This window comes from Pteropus alecto, unplaced genomic scaffold (assembly GCF_000325575.1).
Source record: "Pteropus alecto unplaced genomic scaffold, ASM32557v1 scaffold42, whole genome shotgun sequence".
Taxonomy (NCBI): domain Eukaryota; kingdom Metazoa; phylum Chordata; class Mammalia; order Chiroptera; family Pteropodidae; genus Pteropus; species Pteropus alecto.
In genome coordinates this window covers 4,625,806-4,647,507 of record NW_006434825.1, presented here as the reverse complement: position 1 = coordinate 4,647,507, position 21,702 = coordinate 4,625,806, and the positions used below count along the sequence as shown (strand labels likewise).

Here is a 21,702-nt window from a genome sequence, read left to right as displayed (position 1 = left end):
GCACACTGAGATTTTTGTCTTAATCAGCTTGTTTAATCTTCAAAAAATCTTTATTAAGTAGATACCATTATTATTACCATTTTGCACGTGAAAAGGTTTATGACAAGAGAGACTATGTAAGTGTCTATTTACTCAGCTAGTAACTTATATACATGGGATTTAAACCAAGCAGCAGTCTAATTATGGTGTATGTAACTATTTTCCTATTTTGCCTCCTCTAACCAGTTTTGGGGTCAAAGAAGAAATCAAGAGCACAACAGTATTTAGAGGAGAAAATGATAATATAAACAGACTAATAAAAGCAAGAATTTATTATGAGTAAAACATGTCGATAATTGTTGAAGGTATATAGTGGATACTTTAGGGTTTATTGTACTGTTTGTGTATTTATGTATACGTTTGAAAGTTTCTATGATATATGGTTATAAATAAAAGATAAAAACAGAGGGAGGGGAAAAAAGAAAAGCAGTTATTAGAAACCACCCCGGGGACACTGATGTTTGATTAGCAGGCAGAAACTTTAAAGCATCTATTGTAAATATCCCCAGAGACTTACATAAAAATAATAACAAGTGAACAAAGTTAACTAAACAGATAAACGAGAACTATATTAAAGAAGCTAATGTAGATTTTAGAACAGGGAAGTACATCTGAAGTGAAAAATTCACTGAATGGACTTCAACTTATATAGGACATAGCAGAAGAAATCATCAGTAAATCTGAAAACAGATCAAAAGAAGTTATTCAGTCTGAAGAACACAGGAACAGCAATAACAACAACAAAAAGATTGAGAAAAAAATTAACAAAACCTTTGCGACTTTTGGAAAAATATCAACAATTTAACAGGCAAGAAATTGGAGTCCCAGAGAATAGGAAATAAAATGAGACAAAAATATGTTTGATGAAACCGAATGAAAAAATTTTAATTTTGTTTAATAAACATCTGTGGTAGCAAGCCCTATGATTGATCATCCATCCAGCCTATTATTCACGTCATTGTGTAATTCCCTCCCTTCGAAGGTAGTCTGGACCTCGTGACTTGCTTCTGATGAATAGAATATGGTAAAGGTGATGAGACATCACTTCTGAGATGAGGTTATAAAACACGGTGAATTCTGACTTGCTTGCACCTCTCTCTTTGACTCTCCCAGCTTTCTTGTTCTGATAAAGCAAACTGTCATGTTATGAACTGTCCTGGGGAGAGGCCCATGTGGCAAGGAATCGAGAGTGGCCTTTAGCCAACAGCTGTTGAATAACTGAGGCCCTCAGTCCAGTAACTGGCAAAGAATAGAATAGTGCCAACAACCACATGAGTGAGCTGGGAAGCAGATCTCTCCCTAGCCAAGTGCTGAGGTGACTGCAGTCCTCACCAAAACTTTGACTATGGCCTTGGGAGAGAGCCTGAGCCAGAGGATCTCGTTAAGCTGTGCCCAGAGTCCTGACTAGGATCTAGTTCATAAATGTTGCTGTTTTAAGTCACTAAGTTTTGGGGATGTTTTGTTATGTCATAACAGATAACTAATACAACTTCAGTGCACAGGTTCCAGAAACTCAGAGGATCTGATGCAGAATAAAACAGAGAAAAGTACACCTTGGCTTGTGTTCAAATTGCTAAAAGCTAATGACAAATGTTTTGAAAGTAGCCAGATTGGGTGGATCTAGTAGAACATATTCCATGCAGGGAACAAGGATACAAATGAGGGCTGACTACTCATCATTAGCACAGGTCAGATGTCCATGGAATGATATTTTTAATGTGTTGAAAGAAAAAGCAATGTCAACCTAGGATTCTACATGAAACAAAATATATTTCAAAATGAACGTGAAATGAAGTTCTTATCAAATTAAACACATGCTGAGAGAATCTGTCGCCAACAGAACTGCACCATAGAAATACTAACATATTCTTCAGGCTGAGAGAAAACTCAGATCTTCAGGAAGAAATAAAGGAACTGGAAATTGTGGATATGTCAGTAAATATAAATCCTTCTCTTCATTAAAAAATTAATTAAAATTTGCTGTTGAATTATAAAGTTTATAACATCTGGATTTAAATATATTACAACAGCACAAAGAACAGGTCATATAAGTGTGTGTGGGGGGGGGAGGTATGTTAAGGAAATTATCCTGTAGTAAGTTTTTGACATTTTATATTAAATAATATATTAAATAAAATCTAAGTAGCCTATAATAAATCAAGGATGCATTTTGTGATCAATGAAGCAAATATTAAAATATAATAACCAGGCATATAGCTAAAAAGTTAATAAATAAAATAAAATAAAATACTAAAATATGGTATACACCAAGAGGCGACAGGAAAGAGGGGACAGAAATACAGAATATCATATGGGGAAAAAAAAAGAAACAAATGTCAAAATGGTAGATCTAAAAACACAGTTATCAATCATTATAGTAAATGTTAAAGTAGAAAATAGCCAACTGAATTTAAAAATCAACAACTATATTCCATGTGCAAGAGATATTATAATGTTGCCATATTTTTATATGCTCAGATGAGCAATTTGATCCTTACTCTTGTATGTATGCAAATTTAGCTCTGAACATCTTGGCTTTGAAATGCAATAAGGTCTATTGTTTATTTGATAATTATATTAATCAGAGTAATTTTAAGAATTTTGTTGCTGTTATTATTTTTTTTAGGATGAATGACACTGGATTCCTTTCTTATAAAGAACATCTGCCGGTAACTAAGATAGTGATTACAGACACAGGCCGGCCGCATTCAGAAGCAGCTTATAAACTGGGGCCTCTGCTCTGCCTGGGAGACAGTAAGTGGTGGCAATGTGTTGTAAATGCATCTGAGAAAAGTGATGTTACTTAAGAATCGTGTTTCTATCATATAATAATCGATCAGACCTATATTGTGAAAAGTCATAAGCAATGTCTGAAATATTCTTTTAGTCAACAAATAAAATATGAAGTGCAAAGCCTTGTAATGAATGCCGTGAAGGCAAACCTTCCTGAGATCCTAGAGAAGGAAACCACTAAGCATCTGGGTGATTGGTTCATAAACGCATTCCAGCATTTCCTAAATTTCTGCATGCCATTATCCATACGAGAAAGCCTTAGAGCTGTGCAAAATTGTTAACAATGTATGTTAATTTCCTATTGTTGTGCCTGGGGTGAGATTAGAATGTCAATAGAATCAAATACCAGTGTAATCAAACATAGTTCAACTTTTAATCTTATTTTTTTTTTTCAGTTTGTATATGTGTTTACTCTAACTCCATGGGACATGCTGTTGTGCCTATTCAATGTATTAACACTCTAAACCAGAATTTTAAAATTCAAATATAGTTTCACAGGAAATACATGTTTTTAGCAGGGAATAAAATGAGCATGTGTGTCCATTCATAAACTCTCTGAAATCAGTTAGGTTAGAGACTGATGCATTAATTCTCTAAGCTTTTAGTTATTTCTAGAATTTAAAATGGAAATTGAAGAAATATTTATTAACTTTAAAAGTATACATTAAAATAAAATTTTATTCTAGCGGCTCGACAGAGGAAGAGATGCTCTGACAATTCAGTGGATTTATGGAGATACATAGCAAATGTTGCTTAGTTAAAAAGCAAAGATGATACTGGGCTATAAAAATTTACATATACATTGTAAAAAACTGTCTGCCATTATACCTATCATCCCTAATCTTTATCATCTCTACTTCCTGTTCTGCCAGTAGGCCTTACACAATCATGTGAAGATGACATAGGATATTTCATGGAGAGAAAAATTATGTGCAAAGAGATGAGGTTGTAAACTCAGGGTGCATCCGGGAGAGTGCCACAGCTTTGTGTGACTATAGGAAATTGTTCTATACATCACATGCACTTTTCACTGCTGGCTCTGCTCTTAACTCTTCGGGGACCCAGGCTGGCTTTCTCCAGCCCCTTCATTTCATTTGTCACAATACCTGGGGTAATGGCCTGCTTTGTCTGAGGTCACTACCGACTCTGTCCCTTAGGTTTCTTTCTCAGAAACTTCCTACCAGGAACTCAGGCACACAGCACCTTTTCACTTAGAGCAGTGATTCTCTGTCCAAGGTGATTTTGCCCTTTCAGTGGACATTTGGTAATATCTGGGGACATTTTTGGCTACCACAGTTGGGGAGGGGGAGCGGTTTGAATGCTACTGGCATCTAGAGGGAGAGGCCAGGGATGCTGCTAAATATTTCACAGTGCGCAGGGTAGCACTCTACAACTAAGAATTATCCAGTCCCAGATGTCAATAGTGCTGAGGCTGAGAAACTAGAGCATTAAATGTTTGTGATCATAAGGATAGAGGGCTGGGAGGATAACAACATTAGGAATGAGAATTTACAAATAGTTTGTGTTTAGAGATCTGCTAATTAATCTCTGGCTTATTAAAAAACAGTAACCGAAGCTTTCCTTGCTTGGCCTTCTTGTCTCCTATATCTATTTTAGGGTCGAGGCTCATCCTCACGTGAGCCCGTCATAGGCCCGTTTCCGCACGAAGGGCTCATTTTTATTTTCTCAGTAAGAAGAGCAGTGGCCGCAGATAAACAAACACCCCGTTTTCTCTCTATGGAAAATCTGTACCCTGAAGGTTAAATGCCCTGGGAACATATTTTTTTCTTTCCAAGTGAGATACACTGTATAGATATGAGGCTTCTAGATATGGAATCATGCACAGTGGGCCTTATAAGCAGAAGAAAGGTATGTGGACCTTATCCAGAAGGCATTAAGACTGGAACATTGAAAAAATTAAGGTTGAAAAATAGCTTAATCTTCATGATCCAAATGAAAGCGTGAAGAACAGTTATAAACCTAAAGATCAGCAAAGATGAGGAAAAGTGATAAGGGCTTGAACTGGGCAATGGCTGGCATGGGGCTGAAGAAGGGGCTTAGCTGGAGAGGTACATTCAGCATGGTTTACAGGGGAGTGGAGGCTGAAGGGGTGTGAGGATGACCTCCAGCTATCTGATTTCAGTAAAGCTGGTACTACCCTTCGTTGAGACCAGGAATTTTTAGATTTGAACAGAAAACTGGAAAGATGAAAATAAAAAAAATTTGGTTTTATCACACAAACTAGAGATGTTGGAAATTTTATATTAAGCCATGTTTTTCTAGGAAAGAAGACAGAAGGCTTGAGAAAGCAGGACAGATGAACAAAAATGAGTATGAGACTTACTGGTACCAGACATGAGCTTACACCTAGTTAATTGATATTGTCTTTTTCCCAGTCCTTCTTTTCATTTTTAAAAATATGTCGGTATTTCTGAAATCCATGTCACTGCTACTGTTGTCGTTTGATGTCGAAAATCATAGTTCACATCATTAGGTGTTTTACCTAAAGTACAACGTAGATGAATGATAAAGCTGTCTTTAAAGTTGTGCTGCAGGCATAAAACTTAGTAAATACTGTTGTCCTTGATGAATTTATTTATTTGTGGATATGGGGATAAATTATAATCTATAAATATGTAGGTTAAAAGTAAGAGGGCTCTCTCCTGTACTTTCCTTTTTGCTCCCTCTCCCAGGAGTGGTGGGAATATCTTCATTTTTGAGGTACCTAGCAATTTTTCAACTTCACCATGCATGCAGATGACCTGGAGAGCATGCCAGTTGGAGCTGGAGTATCTTCAGAACTCTTCCCAAATGCTAAGGAGAAAGAGCAGAAGTCCATTATTGACACACAGGGTTAAATGTTTTTGAACTTCCTTCAGGAAGATATCTACAGGGAGCTTTTCCTGTTTTCGCAGATCCCACAGCACAAAAAACTTGTGGATCGCTGATGGCTTCTGGCTTCGTTTCCTTTTCACTTGGTTTCCTTCATCTGCAGAATCTCCCCAATCCTTTTTACCGAAAACGTTCACACTCAGACTCAAACCCTTCCTCCATGAAGCATTCCACTGGTCTCTAGAACACTTAGTCCTGCACTTTCAAAGAATGTTGACCATATTACAAAGATATATTTCTCATACAGACTTTTCATTATTTTTGAGCCTATCAAGAGCAGGTCTATTGTTCATTTATTATTGGTTCCTAGCACCTAGTACATTACCTGTTACATGAAAGAAAATCAATAAATAGCAGTTCGTGAAAGAAAGAGAATGATCTTTCATGTACAGCTCAAGAAAACTATAGCTCGTGAATTATTCATGAGAGACAGGAATAAGTTTTTGATAAGCAATTAAATGATATGCAAATATATACTTTTAATGAAAGTTTAGATTATATTGAAAGACTTATTCTGATTTGAAAAATCACATAGTACAAGGAGCACCTAGGTCCAATTGAACCGTGAGCCATTCCTCCTCAGTACACCTGGACTTGCGACAGTGGAAGTGCTTTGAAATAAGCACACATTTTACTCGATATTACTACTCTTTGCTTTTCACTTTTTAAATGATATAGTGCCTTCATAAAATTGAAACACTTTCTACTTCTTGGAAGAAAATATTTTGTGGCCTATTTTGCTTTGTTTTGGTTTCTGTTCTTTAGAAAATATTTGTGTCACTAATAATTGATATTTAGGAAATTTTACAAATGGGAGGGAACAAAAATTCTTTCTAACACTTTCAAAATACTCCCATTTTTTGAGACTAGGAATCCTGATAATTCTCAGGACTACAATAATACCCTTTCTTGACAATTTTATACATGTATGTACCTTTATTCATTGTTTTAAATATTAAACATTAATGTAATTGATACAGAGTTGTTATAAAATTTTAAGGTATTCCGAGATGTCAAAGAGTATAATAATCACCAAGAGTCACACAACTCAGAAATACTGAGTAATACCAGTGAGTGTTATTCCAGGCATCGCTAGATATTTCTAGGGCAGGGTTTTCCAACCTCGGCACTTTGACATTTGGCTGGATGATTTCTTGTGTGGTCGGGGGCCGTCTTGTGCATTGTTGGACACTTAGCAGTATTCCAGTGGCATCACTCTCCCCGTCCTGACAACCAAGTATGTTCCCCGAAGTTGCCAAATATCTCCTGGGGTGCAAAATTACTCCAGGGCGAGAACCCCAGCCCTATAAAGGAGAATAGAAAGAGATTTAGAAATAAATTTACAAAATTTTATTAATTGACATCGAGGAAGAAGAAACTAAAATGAAGCCAAAGGAATTGCTTTATATCATTTATATATCCGATAGATATTCAACTTGAATGATCCCGCTGAACTTTTTAAAAGCTACGAAATTTTTCAAATGTTACAGAGTCACTAGGTTTTACATTAAACTACTTTTTAAATTTTAGACAATATTGAGCTATTCCAAAAACTGGGAATATTATCACTCATTTGTCCTATCATCTTTTTTCCCCTGCCACCTAATTTTTGCTAGTTTTGCTATTATTTGTATAGTTATTTATTTTTCAATGCTAACCACTAGTCCTATCATCAGACCTTCTCTATTCTTCAATGATTTTTGTTTTGATTTATTTCTTCTTGGATTCTTGGATCGCATTGGTAAGTAGCGGATATTTTCATTTTTCCCCCCCAGGAAGACCCTTAAGCATTGCATTTCCTGGGTTGGCACATGCTTGAGAATACTTGTTGCCTCAGAACTCTACATCAAACTTGGCTGGTTTAATTTTATATTGTTTTTTGGTAACAGCTTTATTGCCATATAATTCACATGCCCTACAATTCACCAGTTTCAAGTGTACAATCCGATCATATTTTAGTATATTTAATTATTTTAGTATATTACGTAGTGTTGTGCAATATACTAAATCAATTTTAGTATCACTGTAATCAATTTTAGAATATTTTCATTATTTCTAAAAGAAATTTGTACCTATTTAGCAGACACTTCCTGTTTCCCTCTCATCCACACGTCAGCCTTAGTCAACCACGGATCTACTTTTTATCTCTACAGATTTGCTTGTTCTGGACATTTTCTAGAGATGAAAACAGAATATGTGATCTTTGTTACTGGCTTCTTTCACTTAGCATAGCATTACCCAGGTTTATCCATGTCGTGGCATGTATCAATACTTCATTATTTTTATGACCAAATAATATTCCATTGTATGGATACGCCACATTTTGTTTATCCATTAATCAATTGATAGACATTTGGATTTGTTCCACTTTTTGGCTTGTATGAATAATGCTGATATGAACATCTATGTAGAAGATTTTTTGTGGACCTATGTTTTCATTTCTCTTGTATATACATCCAGGAGTAGAATTTCTGTTTTGTAATGTAACACTACACTTAACCTTTTTAGAAACTGGCGTAACAGTTTTGGGTCATGCTCTGTGACTTTCAGCAGTTCGTACATATTATCCCACTCTTCACTGAGAGGTGTAGGCATCTTTTTTTTTCACTTCTTTTCTAGATATCTTCTGATTGACTATATTTTATTATGAAGTAGGGTTTTATATTTATTTTTCCCGTAGAGGGCTTTTATTTGCTTTATTCTCAGAGTTATTTCAAACCTGGGCATGCCTGCCTTTTGCCTTAACACTTAAAAAAAAAAAAAAACTTAGGCTGGATACATTTTCTTTCTGTATCCAGTGGTTCTTTATCTTCTGGTTTTGAATGTTGCTGTGGAAAGTTCTGGGTCAAACCTACTTTTCCACCTTGTAAGTGACTTGCTTTTTCTAAATGAGAAATTTAAGCAATAATTATCCTTAAAGGTCAGTAACTTAACAAGTAACTTAACATATCAGTGTTGTGTATTGGTCTTATTTTTTCCTGAAATAGAACATGATGTGCTATACACATACATTTTATAAGCTGTTAAAAGAGTTGTTGCAAGCACAATCTAAATTTCTGCTCTCAGCTCGTTAATCTGCACAAGGTAGTATTTTTATTTCTTTGGCATTTGAAGTTTTCAAACAATTTTATTAAATGTATTTCTTCTCAGTTAATTCGTTGTGTTGAAATTTTATGTCTAATCAAGGCATTCCCCAAATTTACATAATTAGAAAGATTTTTCTAAGTTTCTTGTTCTAAGGAATTTTTGTCGTTGCAATTATTTTCATTTTGTCTGCATTGACTTGTTCAGCTGTCTGAGAAATCACAGCTGCCCAGAATGCATTAAATAATCAAAGGTGCATGTAGGCAATAAATAACTTTGCAAAAGTTATATTCTTAGACTGGAGAAAGATATTGACTAGTGATTTGTTTAATTTCTCTTCCGTTTCACAGAGTTCTGTTCCATTTGGCAGACTACATATAAACCATTAAAAAGAGTGAAGATCAATTCCATTTTAACACATAACATACAATTTAATTTTGCAAGCTCTACTGTGTCTGATAATCAACAATTAGAAATTTCTTTTTATTTTAATTTTTGTATTTTATTTTCTTTCCTTGAGTTTTCTTTATTTTTTTCCTAAGTTTTCTCCACCTTTTACTCTCTCCTCGTCATCTTCTTTTTCTATTCTTTCTGCCTTCTCTGTCTTTTCCGTCTCCCTCTTTCTCCTTATTTACTAAAGAATTTGAGTTTATTTATTGAGATATACATGATACAACCAGAGATCAATGACTTTAAGCTTTGTGATTGCTACTTTGAAAAAGGACATCTTATAATTTCATTTAACAAACATTTATTAAGCCTATACATTGTACTGTGCCTTCCCCACATCCAGAGAAAGGAGGGGTGGGAGAGGGAGAGAGGCACACATAACAGGAAAAAATATCTGCATTTCTGCATTCTTGGAGCTTGAGTTCTCTTGGGGGATTAAACAATAAACAAGTAAAATATATGATATGATAGATGCTAGTGTTGTAAAGACAATGTAAGTGAGGCAAGATGGGATGAGATTAGAAATTTTAAATAGGATGTTCATTAAATGTTCACTAAAATGGTGGCATTTGAATAAAAATCCGAAGGAAGTAAGGGAGCAAGGCATGTGTATATCTATGAAGGAGTGCCCTAGACAGAGGGGAAAACCAGAGTAACCACACAGAGATGGGACTGTAGCTGGTATGCTCACGGAACAGCAAAACAGCCACTGTGTTTTGAGCAGGGTGAACAAAGCGGAGAATGGTAGACGAAGTAAGAGAGGAAACTGGTGGTCAGATTATGGAAGATTTTCCTGAAAATTATTTTTCCACCTAAATAAGATTGGAAAACATTATAGAATTTTGAGAAGAAAAGGGGCGTGATCTAACTTATGCTTTAATGAGATTGAGCAGGGTAAGGCTGACGTACGGAAACCATATTACCAACTCAGGTGGTAGATATGGTGGTGGCTTGGGCCACAGGCACGATGATGATAGTTGCAGTATGGGCACAGTTCTGAAGAAGCAATAAAATTTGCTGATGGGTGGATGTAGACTGCAAAAGGTAGAATCAGAACGACACAGGTATTTGGTCTAACAATCCATTAGAGGCATAGAATTGGCATTAACTGAGGTGGAGAAGATTGCTCCTGGGGCCATTGAGTTGCAGAGAAATATAAAGGTCTAATTTTTGAACATATTAAAGTTGAGTTACCGTTAGACTTTCAGATACAGATATAGAGTTATTAGTTTGATAGTTTCAGGCTTCATAATATATATATTTATAAGTTATCAACATATTTAAAGCCACAAGGTGGACCAGTGGGGGTTGTGGATGGAGAAGTACAATGAAATGACAAGACCTTGGAGCACTCAAACATGGATAGGTTGAGGAGGTGAGGAGGAAGAACAAAAGAAAACTACTAATGATTATACCACTAATGAGAAAGGCAAAAGTGCTGGTTTTTGAGAATCTAAATGAAGAAAATATGTCCAGGAGGAGAGAACAATCAGCTATGTTAACTGATATTGATAGGTTAAATAAGTTGAAGGTTGAGAATTCACAGAGGACTAATATCTAGAATACATAAAGAACTCTCAAGAGTCAATAGTGAAGAAAAGATTAATCCAATTAAAATACAGATGTTATGGATTGAATTGTTCCCCCCCTCTCCAAAATTTAATTGTTACAGCCCTACTCCCCAGTGTGACTGTATTAGGCTGTAGGGTCTTTAAGGAGGTAATTTAAGTTAAATGAGGTCATAGAGGTGGGGCCCTAATCTGATTAGATTTGTGTCCTTATAATAAAAGGAACAGATACCAGAGAGCTGTTTCTCCATTGTACACAGAGGAAAGGCCATGTGGGGACACAGTGAGAAGGCAGCCATCTGGCATTTCTATATTTCATTTTATTCACTTTTAAGAAAGGTAGTGTTACCAAACTTGAGTGTTTATATTACATATGTACATATTTCCACATGTCAATCATACTTCAATAAAGTGCTTTAAAAAAAGAAAGGTAGAATGATTAGCACATCATGCGCATTTTGATCTTAAAAGTAATAGTCTTAGCAATATACATTTTTCAAATACTATTTTCTTCTCAAACAGCTTTATTGAGGCATAATTTACGTACCATACAATTCAACCATGTAAAGTGAACTGTTCAGTTGCTTTTAGTATATTCATGGCATTGTCCAACCATTAAGAGAATCAATTTTAGAACATTTTTATTACCCCAAAAAGAACTCCACACTCCTGAGCCCCTGTCATCCTTCAAGTGTCCTATCTCCCCAGTCCCAGGAAGCCACTCCTTTTGTATCTTTAACTCTTATTTTTAAAAGGATAATCTATTAATAATACAAATATCTTAAAAATTACTCATAATCTTAACATTCTATTATGTCAAATTTCCCAACTGGCTCTTTTTACTTTATGTTTCTAATTAAATACTCAGTACATCTTCCTCTTCCACATAAATGACTATTTAGATCCCGTTATCCATTACAATCTTTTTTAATTCTGGAAATATTAAAGTTGATATTCCTGAAGGAATCATTCTGACTCTCTGGTACCCTAAATTGAATTTAATTAAAATATGTTAATTATTAATTACTTTTATTAGTAGCAATTATTAATTAGTTCCTTAGACTAATACATTATGATTGTTTTTGTTGAGGTGATAAAAGGGCATCTTACTTTCTTGATTAGCATTCACACATAAGTGATTGCTTTTAGGTCTGCTAGTGGGGCAGTTTAAGGATTTTTAAACCATCTCATAGACAAGGAATCCTCTCTTCAAAAACCTGCAGCTTCCTGCTGGTGGCTGCCTGCTGGGTTCTGCTCTGCCTCTTCCTGGCCCCTCCTTTCTCGGAGGCAGCCCAGAGTCTCCCGTGTGCTTCTTACAGTCTGCAAAGAGCTGAGATATCATAACATTATTTGATCATAGAAATAATGGCCTTTGCTTTCTTTATAATTGTTTTGAATTAGCGGCAATTTCTTCTTCCAATAAAATATTCTTTATTCTTTACCTAGTGTCAATCTGTAAAATAAGGTTTACTAACTAGATAAAATCAGTACTATTATGTGTGCGAGAATATTTAAGCTACTAAAGGTAATAAATTGTTTTCATTACTGTAAATTGTATTCATTATAAAGATAGCAGCAATTCAAAGAATTGTTCCTCTGTTTCAACCAGTTTCCTGAAACTTCCTATAGGATGCTTTATTAGGTTAGCTGTGATATAAAAATGAAACAAATGAAATAGTATATCTTATAATAATATTATCTAATTTAGTCCTTTAAGTAATTTTGAGTGTTCCTATTTCTAATCAGACCAAATAAATAAGATTCATTAATATTCCATAATTTAAAGTTACATCTTTATTTTAATTTTCATGCTATAATTTTTCCATAGAAGGCATTTAATTTCCTCTAAAAATAGGTCAGTTAAGAACTTTTAAGAACACAAATGTGTTGTTATTCCTGACTTGATATTGTGCATTTTCTTTTATCCTTTCTTAGAGATAAAAATGTCTAAGCTTAGAAATAGCTATAAAATGAAAATAAGGACATACTCAGATAATACACGGTTTCATTTGGCTGTATGAAAAACAAGCTCTCGAAGTATATTCTCAGCTGAAAAAAATCAGTTCTAAAATTGTCCATATGCGATCTGAGAATTGACTTTTGAATCAGGTCTGTAAGAAAGACAAAAAATAAAATGCTGTCATGTTCCACATGACGATGTTCCTGTCGATGAAGGACTACGTATACAGCAGTGGTCTTGTAAGATTATAATGGAGCCAAATTTCCTGTAAGAAATGGAAGGATGAGTTGTCCAGGAGGAATTGTTTTTCTCTGATGGGAGCAGTATCTGTGGGGCTTGGCATTAGGTTCCCTCTCGCTCACAGCACCTCCACTCTGAGTGCCCAGGTGACATCCCAGTCAGCCAGCCACTGACCTGTTTCAGCACAGAGGAGCCTGTTCCCCAGTGCTACGTATTCAGAGGGCGCTACAGCCCTCCCAGAGGTAGCACAATGGTCTTCAGAGTGCATCGCTGTCAATTCTTTGCTGAGGACCCGAGATCTTATACAAGGACACACGTCCACAGGAGCTACCTTAACAAATATTAAGTGTCATTGTCACCTCAGTAAAAGCTTTCTGTGGTAGTGTTGATTCAGCCTGTCCCTGAACTTTGGAAATATTTTCAGGTCGTAATGATGAAAAGCATATAAAACTTTTATTCCTTCTATCAATTCAATGCCAGAGATAGCCTTTTGTACCAGATCAGGACAATGGAACCAAAACCAAATTCCCAAAGTCTAAATATTGGGTCCTCAGTTCTATGCACTCTCCATGTTAAACACCCTCTTTTTTTATGAAGGCCACAAAGTTCTCTAATCTGACTACTGCTGCAAACGCGATCGCAGTGACAACGCCCTATGTCCCTTTCTCTCTCCATCCTGATTTCTTATTCCCACTTCTCCTCCGGTCTCCTCCCACTCCCTGCCGACACTCACTGTTACAGTACCTACGCCTGGCCCAGACAGTTTCTCCTCGTGTTTCCAATCAGTCCAGCACACCTGCTCCCTGTTCGTGGAGCAGCACTGACAGCTTCGATGTTCCACCTCTGACCGTGTCCAGTGGAAGCCGGGGGAGGGCTTGTGGGACAGTGTTTATAAAGCCTGCAGTGGTGCACAGTAATGGTTCAGGCCTTCACATCACTCACCACTCAGTCACTGACTTACCCAGGGCAACTTCCAGTTCTGCAGGCTCCATGCTTGGTAAATACCCTATGAGGGGTACTATTTTTTTCTTTTATACTGATTTTTACTGTACCTTTTCTATGTTTAGATATGTTTAGAAACACAAATGCCATTGTGTTATGGTTGCCTACAGTATTCAGTACAATAATATGCTGTACAGGTTTGTAACCTTGGAGCAATGGGCTATGTAGCAATGGGCTATGTAGGCGTGTAGTAGGCTACACCAGCTAGGTTTATGTAAGTGATGTTCACACAAGGACAAAATCACCTAATGACGCATTTCTCAGAACGTATCCCCATCGTTAAGCAATGCATGACTGTAGATATAAGCACTGCTTGTTCAATCCAGAATCTATAGAAAATAAATTAAAATCTAAGGAACAAATAGAAACTGAGTCAAGTTTGTGATTTTTGACTCTAGCTAGGTATCTATTCTTTGCAAACATAATGAACTGTTTGGGGGTAAGGTTTACTTTTTTGCAAAACCTTATATATACTACGTTTTTTTTCCTATACATACATACCCATGATAAAGTTTAATTTATAAATTAGGCACAGTAAGAGATTAACAACAACAACTCATAGTAACATAGAATAATTATAACAATATACTGTAATAAGAATTATTGGAATGCAGTCTCTCCCCACCAACCGCCGATAACGGATGTGATAACCGAGATGGCTACTAAATGACTAATGGGTGGAGAGCACATACACTGTGGAGATGCTGGAAAAAGGAATGATTCGCCTCCTGGGCGGGACAGAGCAGGATGGTGTGAGATTTTATCATACTACTCAGAATGGCACATGATTTAAAACTTACGAATTGTTTGTTTCTGGAATTTTCCATGTAATATTTTTGGACCACGATTGACTGAGGGTAACTGAAACTGCAGACGAGAGGGGCCTGCTGTACGCTTTTCTTCCATGAAGCTAATTTAGATGGAATTTTATCCAGAGAGTGTGTGTGTGTGTGTGTGTGTGTGTGTGTGGAGGCAGTTACTTGAAACTCAAGATGTATATTTATATTTGATGTGACGAGAACTTGCTGGTGTCAGCAAGCAATGCATAATTCATTTCTCTGATAATGAGTCTCATCAACCACACATTTCCAGTTGGATTTCACTCCTGTCACTTCCTGCCACTGCATTTATATTTTATTTTCCATACTTTCCATATAGACCCACAATGTTTGTTCAAAAGGAAGGTTGTAGATATAACAACAACAACAAATGAGTGGGAAAGTAGAGATAAGACATTCATAGTCCACATAAAATTTTTTCAGATCTCTAAAATTACACTGCAGACGTTTGCACATTTTCTTCTTATTTGAACATTTTGAAACTCTTTGAGAACGCTTTTCCTACGATTTATCTGTTTCACTATTATAAGCAAAGTAGAAGTTAATTTTGAATGAAAAGAACATTTTCATGAGCATATCAGCATAGCACAGAGTAAGTAATATCTTGATCTTTAATTAAATGAGAATATTTTGAATGCCAATCTCAGTGTAGAAAATCACAAGGCCTGTTAATGAAAACAGTTAGTTGAGAGTGTAACTGCGAAGTGTTTGTGTTAGAAGTGTTAGAACAAAAACACTTTGAGCTTCTTTAGGGATTTTGTTATTCAAAGTAATATGTGTTTAAATTTTCAAATTATAAAAGAATTAAGTCTATTAATTAATGTTTGGAATATCCTTATCATATCACTTTGCCAGAAGATGGTAATTAGGCTAAGGCTGTTTGTCTTATAGCAAATATAACATTCAGACCATTTCTGAAGTGCTCATTCCTCTCCTGTGTTGGAAAGAATCCAGAATTTCAATCCTTATAAAATCTCCAATTAGGGCTCATGTCTTGTATATTAATTTTTAAAATGAAATTTATTGGGGTGACATTGGTTAATAAAATTATATAGGTTTAAAGTGTACAGTTCTATAATATGTCATCTGTATATTGCATTGTGCGTTCGCCAACCAAAATCAAGTCTCCTTCAGTCACCATATATTCAACCCCCTTTATTCTTTTCTCCCTTCCCCCCATCCCACCTTCCTTCTGGTAAAATTATACTGTCATCCATGTCTGTGAGTTTGTGTTTGTCTTGTTTGTTCTTTTGTTGCTTTCAGTTTTACACTCCGCATATGAGTAAATCATATGGTTCTTGACTTTTTCTGTTTGACTTATTTCACTTAGCATGATATTCTCAAGTTAATAGAGAAAAGAAAAGCAGGTTTTATGAATTAACAATATTTTCAATAGTAACAATACTAAAAGCAGAAATGTAATTATGTCATTCATTTGTCATTAATTTATTTTCTTTTTGATTTTTTTTTTTTTTTTAACTAGAGTCATTTTGGAATTCAGCTTCCTTCAATACTGAAGCTTCATACCTTCATTTTCCTACTTTCCACGGAGAACTTAGTGCAGATGTGTCTTTCTTTTTTAAGACCACAGCTTCGTCTGGGGTATTTTTAGAGAACCTGGGTATTACTGATTTCATACGGATAGAGCTACGCTGTAAGTCATCTTTTCCAGAGAAGTCTATGGGATTCTATTTAGTAGTAAATCATCTAATTAATTTTTAAAGTACGATTTTTCTACTTTATCAGCTGAATCTTTTCATTGTGTCCCTTTGAAAAAATTCTGTCATAGTAAGTTAGTCTTTTTGCAAGAAAATTTTATATTTAACCTGTGATAATTTGGGAAAATTATTGTATTCTCCAGAACCAATTTAAGAAGCATGTTAAATTCAAATAATTTTTAAAAAAATTTTTAAATGAAATTTTCAGTTAATTACAAAATTACTTAAATCGACCAGTTATATTATTTTGATATACTCTTAGACTAGTATCAGTATCCTAATATCGAATGTATATTACATGCTTTAATTTATATAAACTTTGGATCACTGTAAAAAAATTTTTAAATAAAATTCTGTTTAATTTTGTCTTGCCCTGGCTAAATAGCTTTACTTTTTATCAATATGAAAATTAGCTCTGAGGATGAATTTCTTAAAATTTGTTTTTTCCAAAAATACAAATGTATTTTGCTGTCTCCTTCCACATTTATCCTTTACCAATGTCTGTAATTGGTTCTTTCCATAAAATTCAAATCATTGTCTTTATATTTAGTGATGGCTATGCTATGGTGCTATTCTTAAGTATGTCAAAGACTCAGCTGTCCACCACAGGGACTAACTTGAACAATCTTCATATATATTTCCAGCTCCAGCAGTAGTGACTTTTTCATTTGACGTGGGGAATGGGCCTTTCGAAATCTCGGTGCAGTCCCCCACTCACTTCAATGACAACCAGTGGCACCATGTTAGGGTCGAAAGGAACATGAAAGAGGCATCTATTCAAGTGGATCAGCTCTCACCAAAGACGCAGCCTGCTCCGGCTGATGGGCACGTCCTTTTGCAGCTCAACAGTCAACTCTTTGTGGGTAAGTTCTGTTTCTAGGCAGTTTGTCAGTCAATTGTATGATGTAAGTGCAGAGATGGGCCCAAATCAAATAATAGCAACTATAAAAATAATTTTAAAACAACAACAACAAACTCCCATGTGTTAAGACTGTATTCCAGGCTGTGCCAGGTGTTTCATCTCTTCTACATAACCAACTTATGAAACGGGTATTATCCCTATTTAACAAATGAAGTAACTGAGATCGAGGGGTTGAAGTGACTTACCTTCAGAAATCCGCCTAGTAAACGAGATTCAAATTTGTGTTTGACTAATTCCTAAACCTGCTTTTTTAATATTACAGATTTTGTGATTTGTTCCAGGATTTTTTTTTTAACATTAAATGATTTTAGTATGATATTGAAGATGATTAACTCTGTTCCCAGGGGAGTTGAGGAACCCTCCCTAAAATTCCGGACGCTGTCAAAAACAGGCCAATAGCAGAAAAAAGAAAAGCAGGAACAAAATGTATAGAATCCATGCTTGACCAGTTTAACCAGTTCTGCTGGTGTCTCTCATTTTGCCCATATTTTAGATATCTTCTGGTCACCTACTTCATATTTATATACAAATGTTGTTCCTTTATTTCCTAAATACATTTATTTGGTATTTATAGAGCTGACAGCAGAATCCTTCTGCCTGTATTTGGTTTACTGAGCATCTTTGCTAATTTCTTTACAGAACTTACATAACCATAAAATTCAAGAGATTTTCTATTAATTGTTTACTTTTCATATATTTTAATGTATGTAAGGATGTACAGTAGGATAATCTATGTACAGCAACGCTATAAAGCAGGACAAATTATAAATGATCAGAAATTATATTTAAAACATTTTAAAGAGTTATGTTTTAGAACAGAATTCCTCAGATCCTCATTACATCTTCTATTGCTTAACAAACTTGTTTTATTAACTCTCTTAATGCAAAGGGTGAAGCTTATTTGTGACATTTTTGACTAAGATATGTTTGAGATTTCTAATGAATTTATATACTCGATTCTATTATTTATTCTTTCTTTGGTTCAATAAATATTTAATAAACAGCTATGAGTAAGACACTGTAATGGGCAATCTAATCATGATCTTATGGCCACTCAACTGACTTATTTAAGGGTATGGAAATAACAAAGAATACATGAGGAGAAATACCTAAGTTTTCTTTTAATAACATGCTAGAAGCTCAGTCAGGAAGTTGACATAGATATTTCTTGAATTACAAAAAATGAGAGATGGCCACAGCAACAGGTATGGCAATTTAAAATCTGTCAGGATCTAGGAAATAGCCTTACTATTCTTGGAAATTGAAAAGGCTGAAACAGTCCTCAAATCTTTCAGTGAAATCTGCTGCAGTTTGCCTGTACATGAACTTTTATCCCTGGTATGAATTTTAACTTCACAGAAATGGAGACACCATATATTGTGTCTGATAGGAATCCTGGCCTTAATTTGATTTCAGGTAGTTGTAATGGATAGAAATACTATTATGATATCAGAAAACCATGTTAGAACAGATTTGATTCTTTTGCTACCAATCATGAGTTATAATTTTAATAAAGATCTAAGAGATTTCATCTTTATGGAGGCAGTTGGTTAGGCTTTTGACATTCCCGTATGTGTTAAATTCAAGGATGACTATGTTACTTGAAAGTTTTAAAAACTGAAATCTTTATTATGTTTAAATCAAAGTCATTGAAAATTTAAAAAGAAATGGCAGAAAGACATCTCTGGAAAAAAAGCATTACCTCTACTATTAATAATAATCTTTTTATATAATTCCCCCCTTCCTACTTACAGGTTATTGAGTAAATTGAAATGGTTAATGTAATGATATTAAAAAGATTCATTAAAAAAAAAAGGCTGGCAGCCTTAGGTAGAGGCAGATCATTGGCTGTCAAGAAGCCACAAAAAGGTCTTGTTTGTACCTTTACCTCCACCATGAGAGTAGACCACTTTCTTAAGAAAGGGCCCCAGCCAAGTTAATAAAATAATATAAGATAAAACATTAATTTATCAATTTACAACATTCCTATCAAACAAATCAGAATTTTAAAAACATTTCTAGATGAAAATACTTTTTTCCTTCAGGAATTTCGATGGAAGTTAAATTATAATTTAAAAGATTATACCAAATTCAAAGTGGGTGAAAACCTAGTAAAAAATACCTAATTTAATGTAGCACTTACTAAGACCAGAAAGTAGTTCTCGGCCTTCCTGAGAACTACATATTTCAGTGGAGGAGATAAGAGGCAGCTAATAAAAGAGTAAAAATGAAGATGAAGTGAAACAAAAAACTATATATACATAAACATGTGTGTGTATATATATATATATATATGCATGCACATATATATGCATGTTTATGCATATACATATAATTTTAGATAATGACAAATACTGTAAAGTAAAAAGCAGAGTAAGGAGTCAGGCGATGATTTGGGTTGGAGGGGTTCTATGTCAAGTGGAGTGGTCAGGAGAATTCTCTCTGAGACCGTAGATCTCAACAGAGGCCAGATAAAGCAGAAGAGGGAAGTCTGTGAATGTCTGAAGGAAGAGAATTCCAGTGGGAGCCAGGAGAAAGCATGTTGAAAGTGGTGAAGTGAACTTCAGGCAGTCAAGGAGCAACGAGAAAGTCAGCGTGGCTGGAAGAGAGAATCAGCATGACTGAATCTTTAAGGCCATGGCGAGGAATTTGGAATTTATTCTAAGGGATCAGGGGAGTGGCATGATCTAATTTATATTTCCCACGTTCTCCTGCTGCTGTGAGGAATATGGATGGAGGGTGTAGGGTGGAAGCAGACTATGGCAATAGTCTGTATGAGAGAGGATGGTGGTGTGGGCTAAAGTGGAAATGGTGACAAAGAGTTGGGACATTTTAAATGTCAATGTACAAACTTGCTAGGGACATGGTTATTGCTGTTAGTGTTCTACCACTTACCCCAGCTGACCTCCTTGGGGCAAAATGCTGCTTTGTAGGTCTCCAAGTTCCTTACACCATTTTTCAGTTTTTAATTTTACTTGAACTTAGCTTTTCTTTGTTTCTTCCTTTATCCTCATTTGTGGCATGATTAAAGCTGTCCTTGGCCCCACAATCTAGATTATGTACTGCAAACCACACTTTGTTCAGGCTGTAAAAGGCCTCCTTTGTAGCCCATAAAAAGTATCTCACCCACTTCCTCTTCTTCAGTGAGATCCCACCTGTCCCATAGTCACACTCACCAGGAAATTGGACTTCTACGTTCATATGTTCTGTACAAGCACAGGTCAGATGTAACCTGTTTTCTGCATATTAATGCCTTCATATATGTGAGCCTTAAATCTGCTCTCAGAGCCAGTGACTCTTCGTGTGATTAGGAATCACTGTTTTAATCCAATAAAATTGATTTTCTGGTTACAATTTTAAAGGGTAATTTCATTCCTCTTGCTTATAAGTTCAGGAGTTTAATTTGTAGTTCACCTGTCCATCTTAAAAATAATTATGGTTAATCAATATTTTTAAGCATGTATAACAACTATTGTTCGTGTTTGGGTATTGGGACAAATGAATGAGTAAATGTAATTGCAAAGAGTAAATCTGTAGTTTTCAGCATAACTTTTTTCCCCTAAGAAAATTGTTTTAAATCTAGACACTGATGATAAGGATGATGATGATGATGATAACAAGAACAACAACATTTTAAATTACATGAAAACACAATCTTTGTAAATGTAAGACAAAACAGGAAGACTAAGTTAGTGTTAGTATAAGATAAATTTTTTATCATCTCACATTTAGTAGCTTTTATCAAAAATGGACCTTTTGTAAACAAATTTACCAGAAAACATAAAAACTATTGTGGGATATTTCAAATACAAATAAAAATAGGAAATATTAAAAATTTCAGTAATGGAGAAATGTGTTTGAGATACTACCATTAATACTTTTTATGTACATATTAAACATTGTGGATATTTGAATATATGTTAATTTTGATTTAAATTATACTTTCCAGGTCTGTGTTGATGATATTTATTGACATTACATTTTTTTAGATTAAAACTTTAAAATTTTCCTCAGTATCCTAGAGGTGACTACTGCAATGAGATAATGTGAAAGAATTCAATGTATTTCTCCACTGCTTGATTTACTCTCTTCCCTAAAGTCCAATCATAAAGAATATTCACATTTCAGACTGAAACTCTGAGGCAAGACTAATGCTTTAACTTCTGAGAAAAAAAATAGTAAAAATAAATAGAAA

General features: G+C 35.0%; 1 protein-coding gene across 1 annotated transcript in view; it reads left to right on the top strand.

The window, feature by feature from the left end:
• CNTNAP4 (contactin associated protein like 4) overlaps positions 1 to 21,702 on the top strand; it is a 226,197-nt gene that overhangs the window by 176,402 nt on the left and 28,093 nt on the right. The window contains 3 exon segments of the mRNA XM_025045348.1: positions 2,666 to 2,793; positions 16,351 to 16,521; positions 17,230 to 17,448. Coding sequence (XP_024901116.1) covers positions 2,666 to 2,793; positions 16,351 to 16,521; positions 17,230 to 17,448 — 518 coding nt within the window.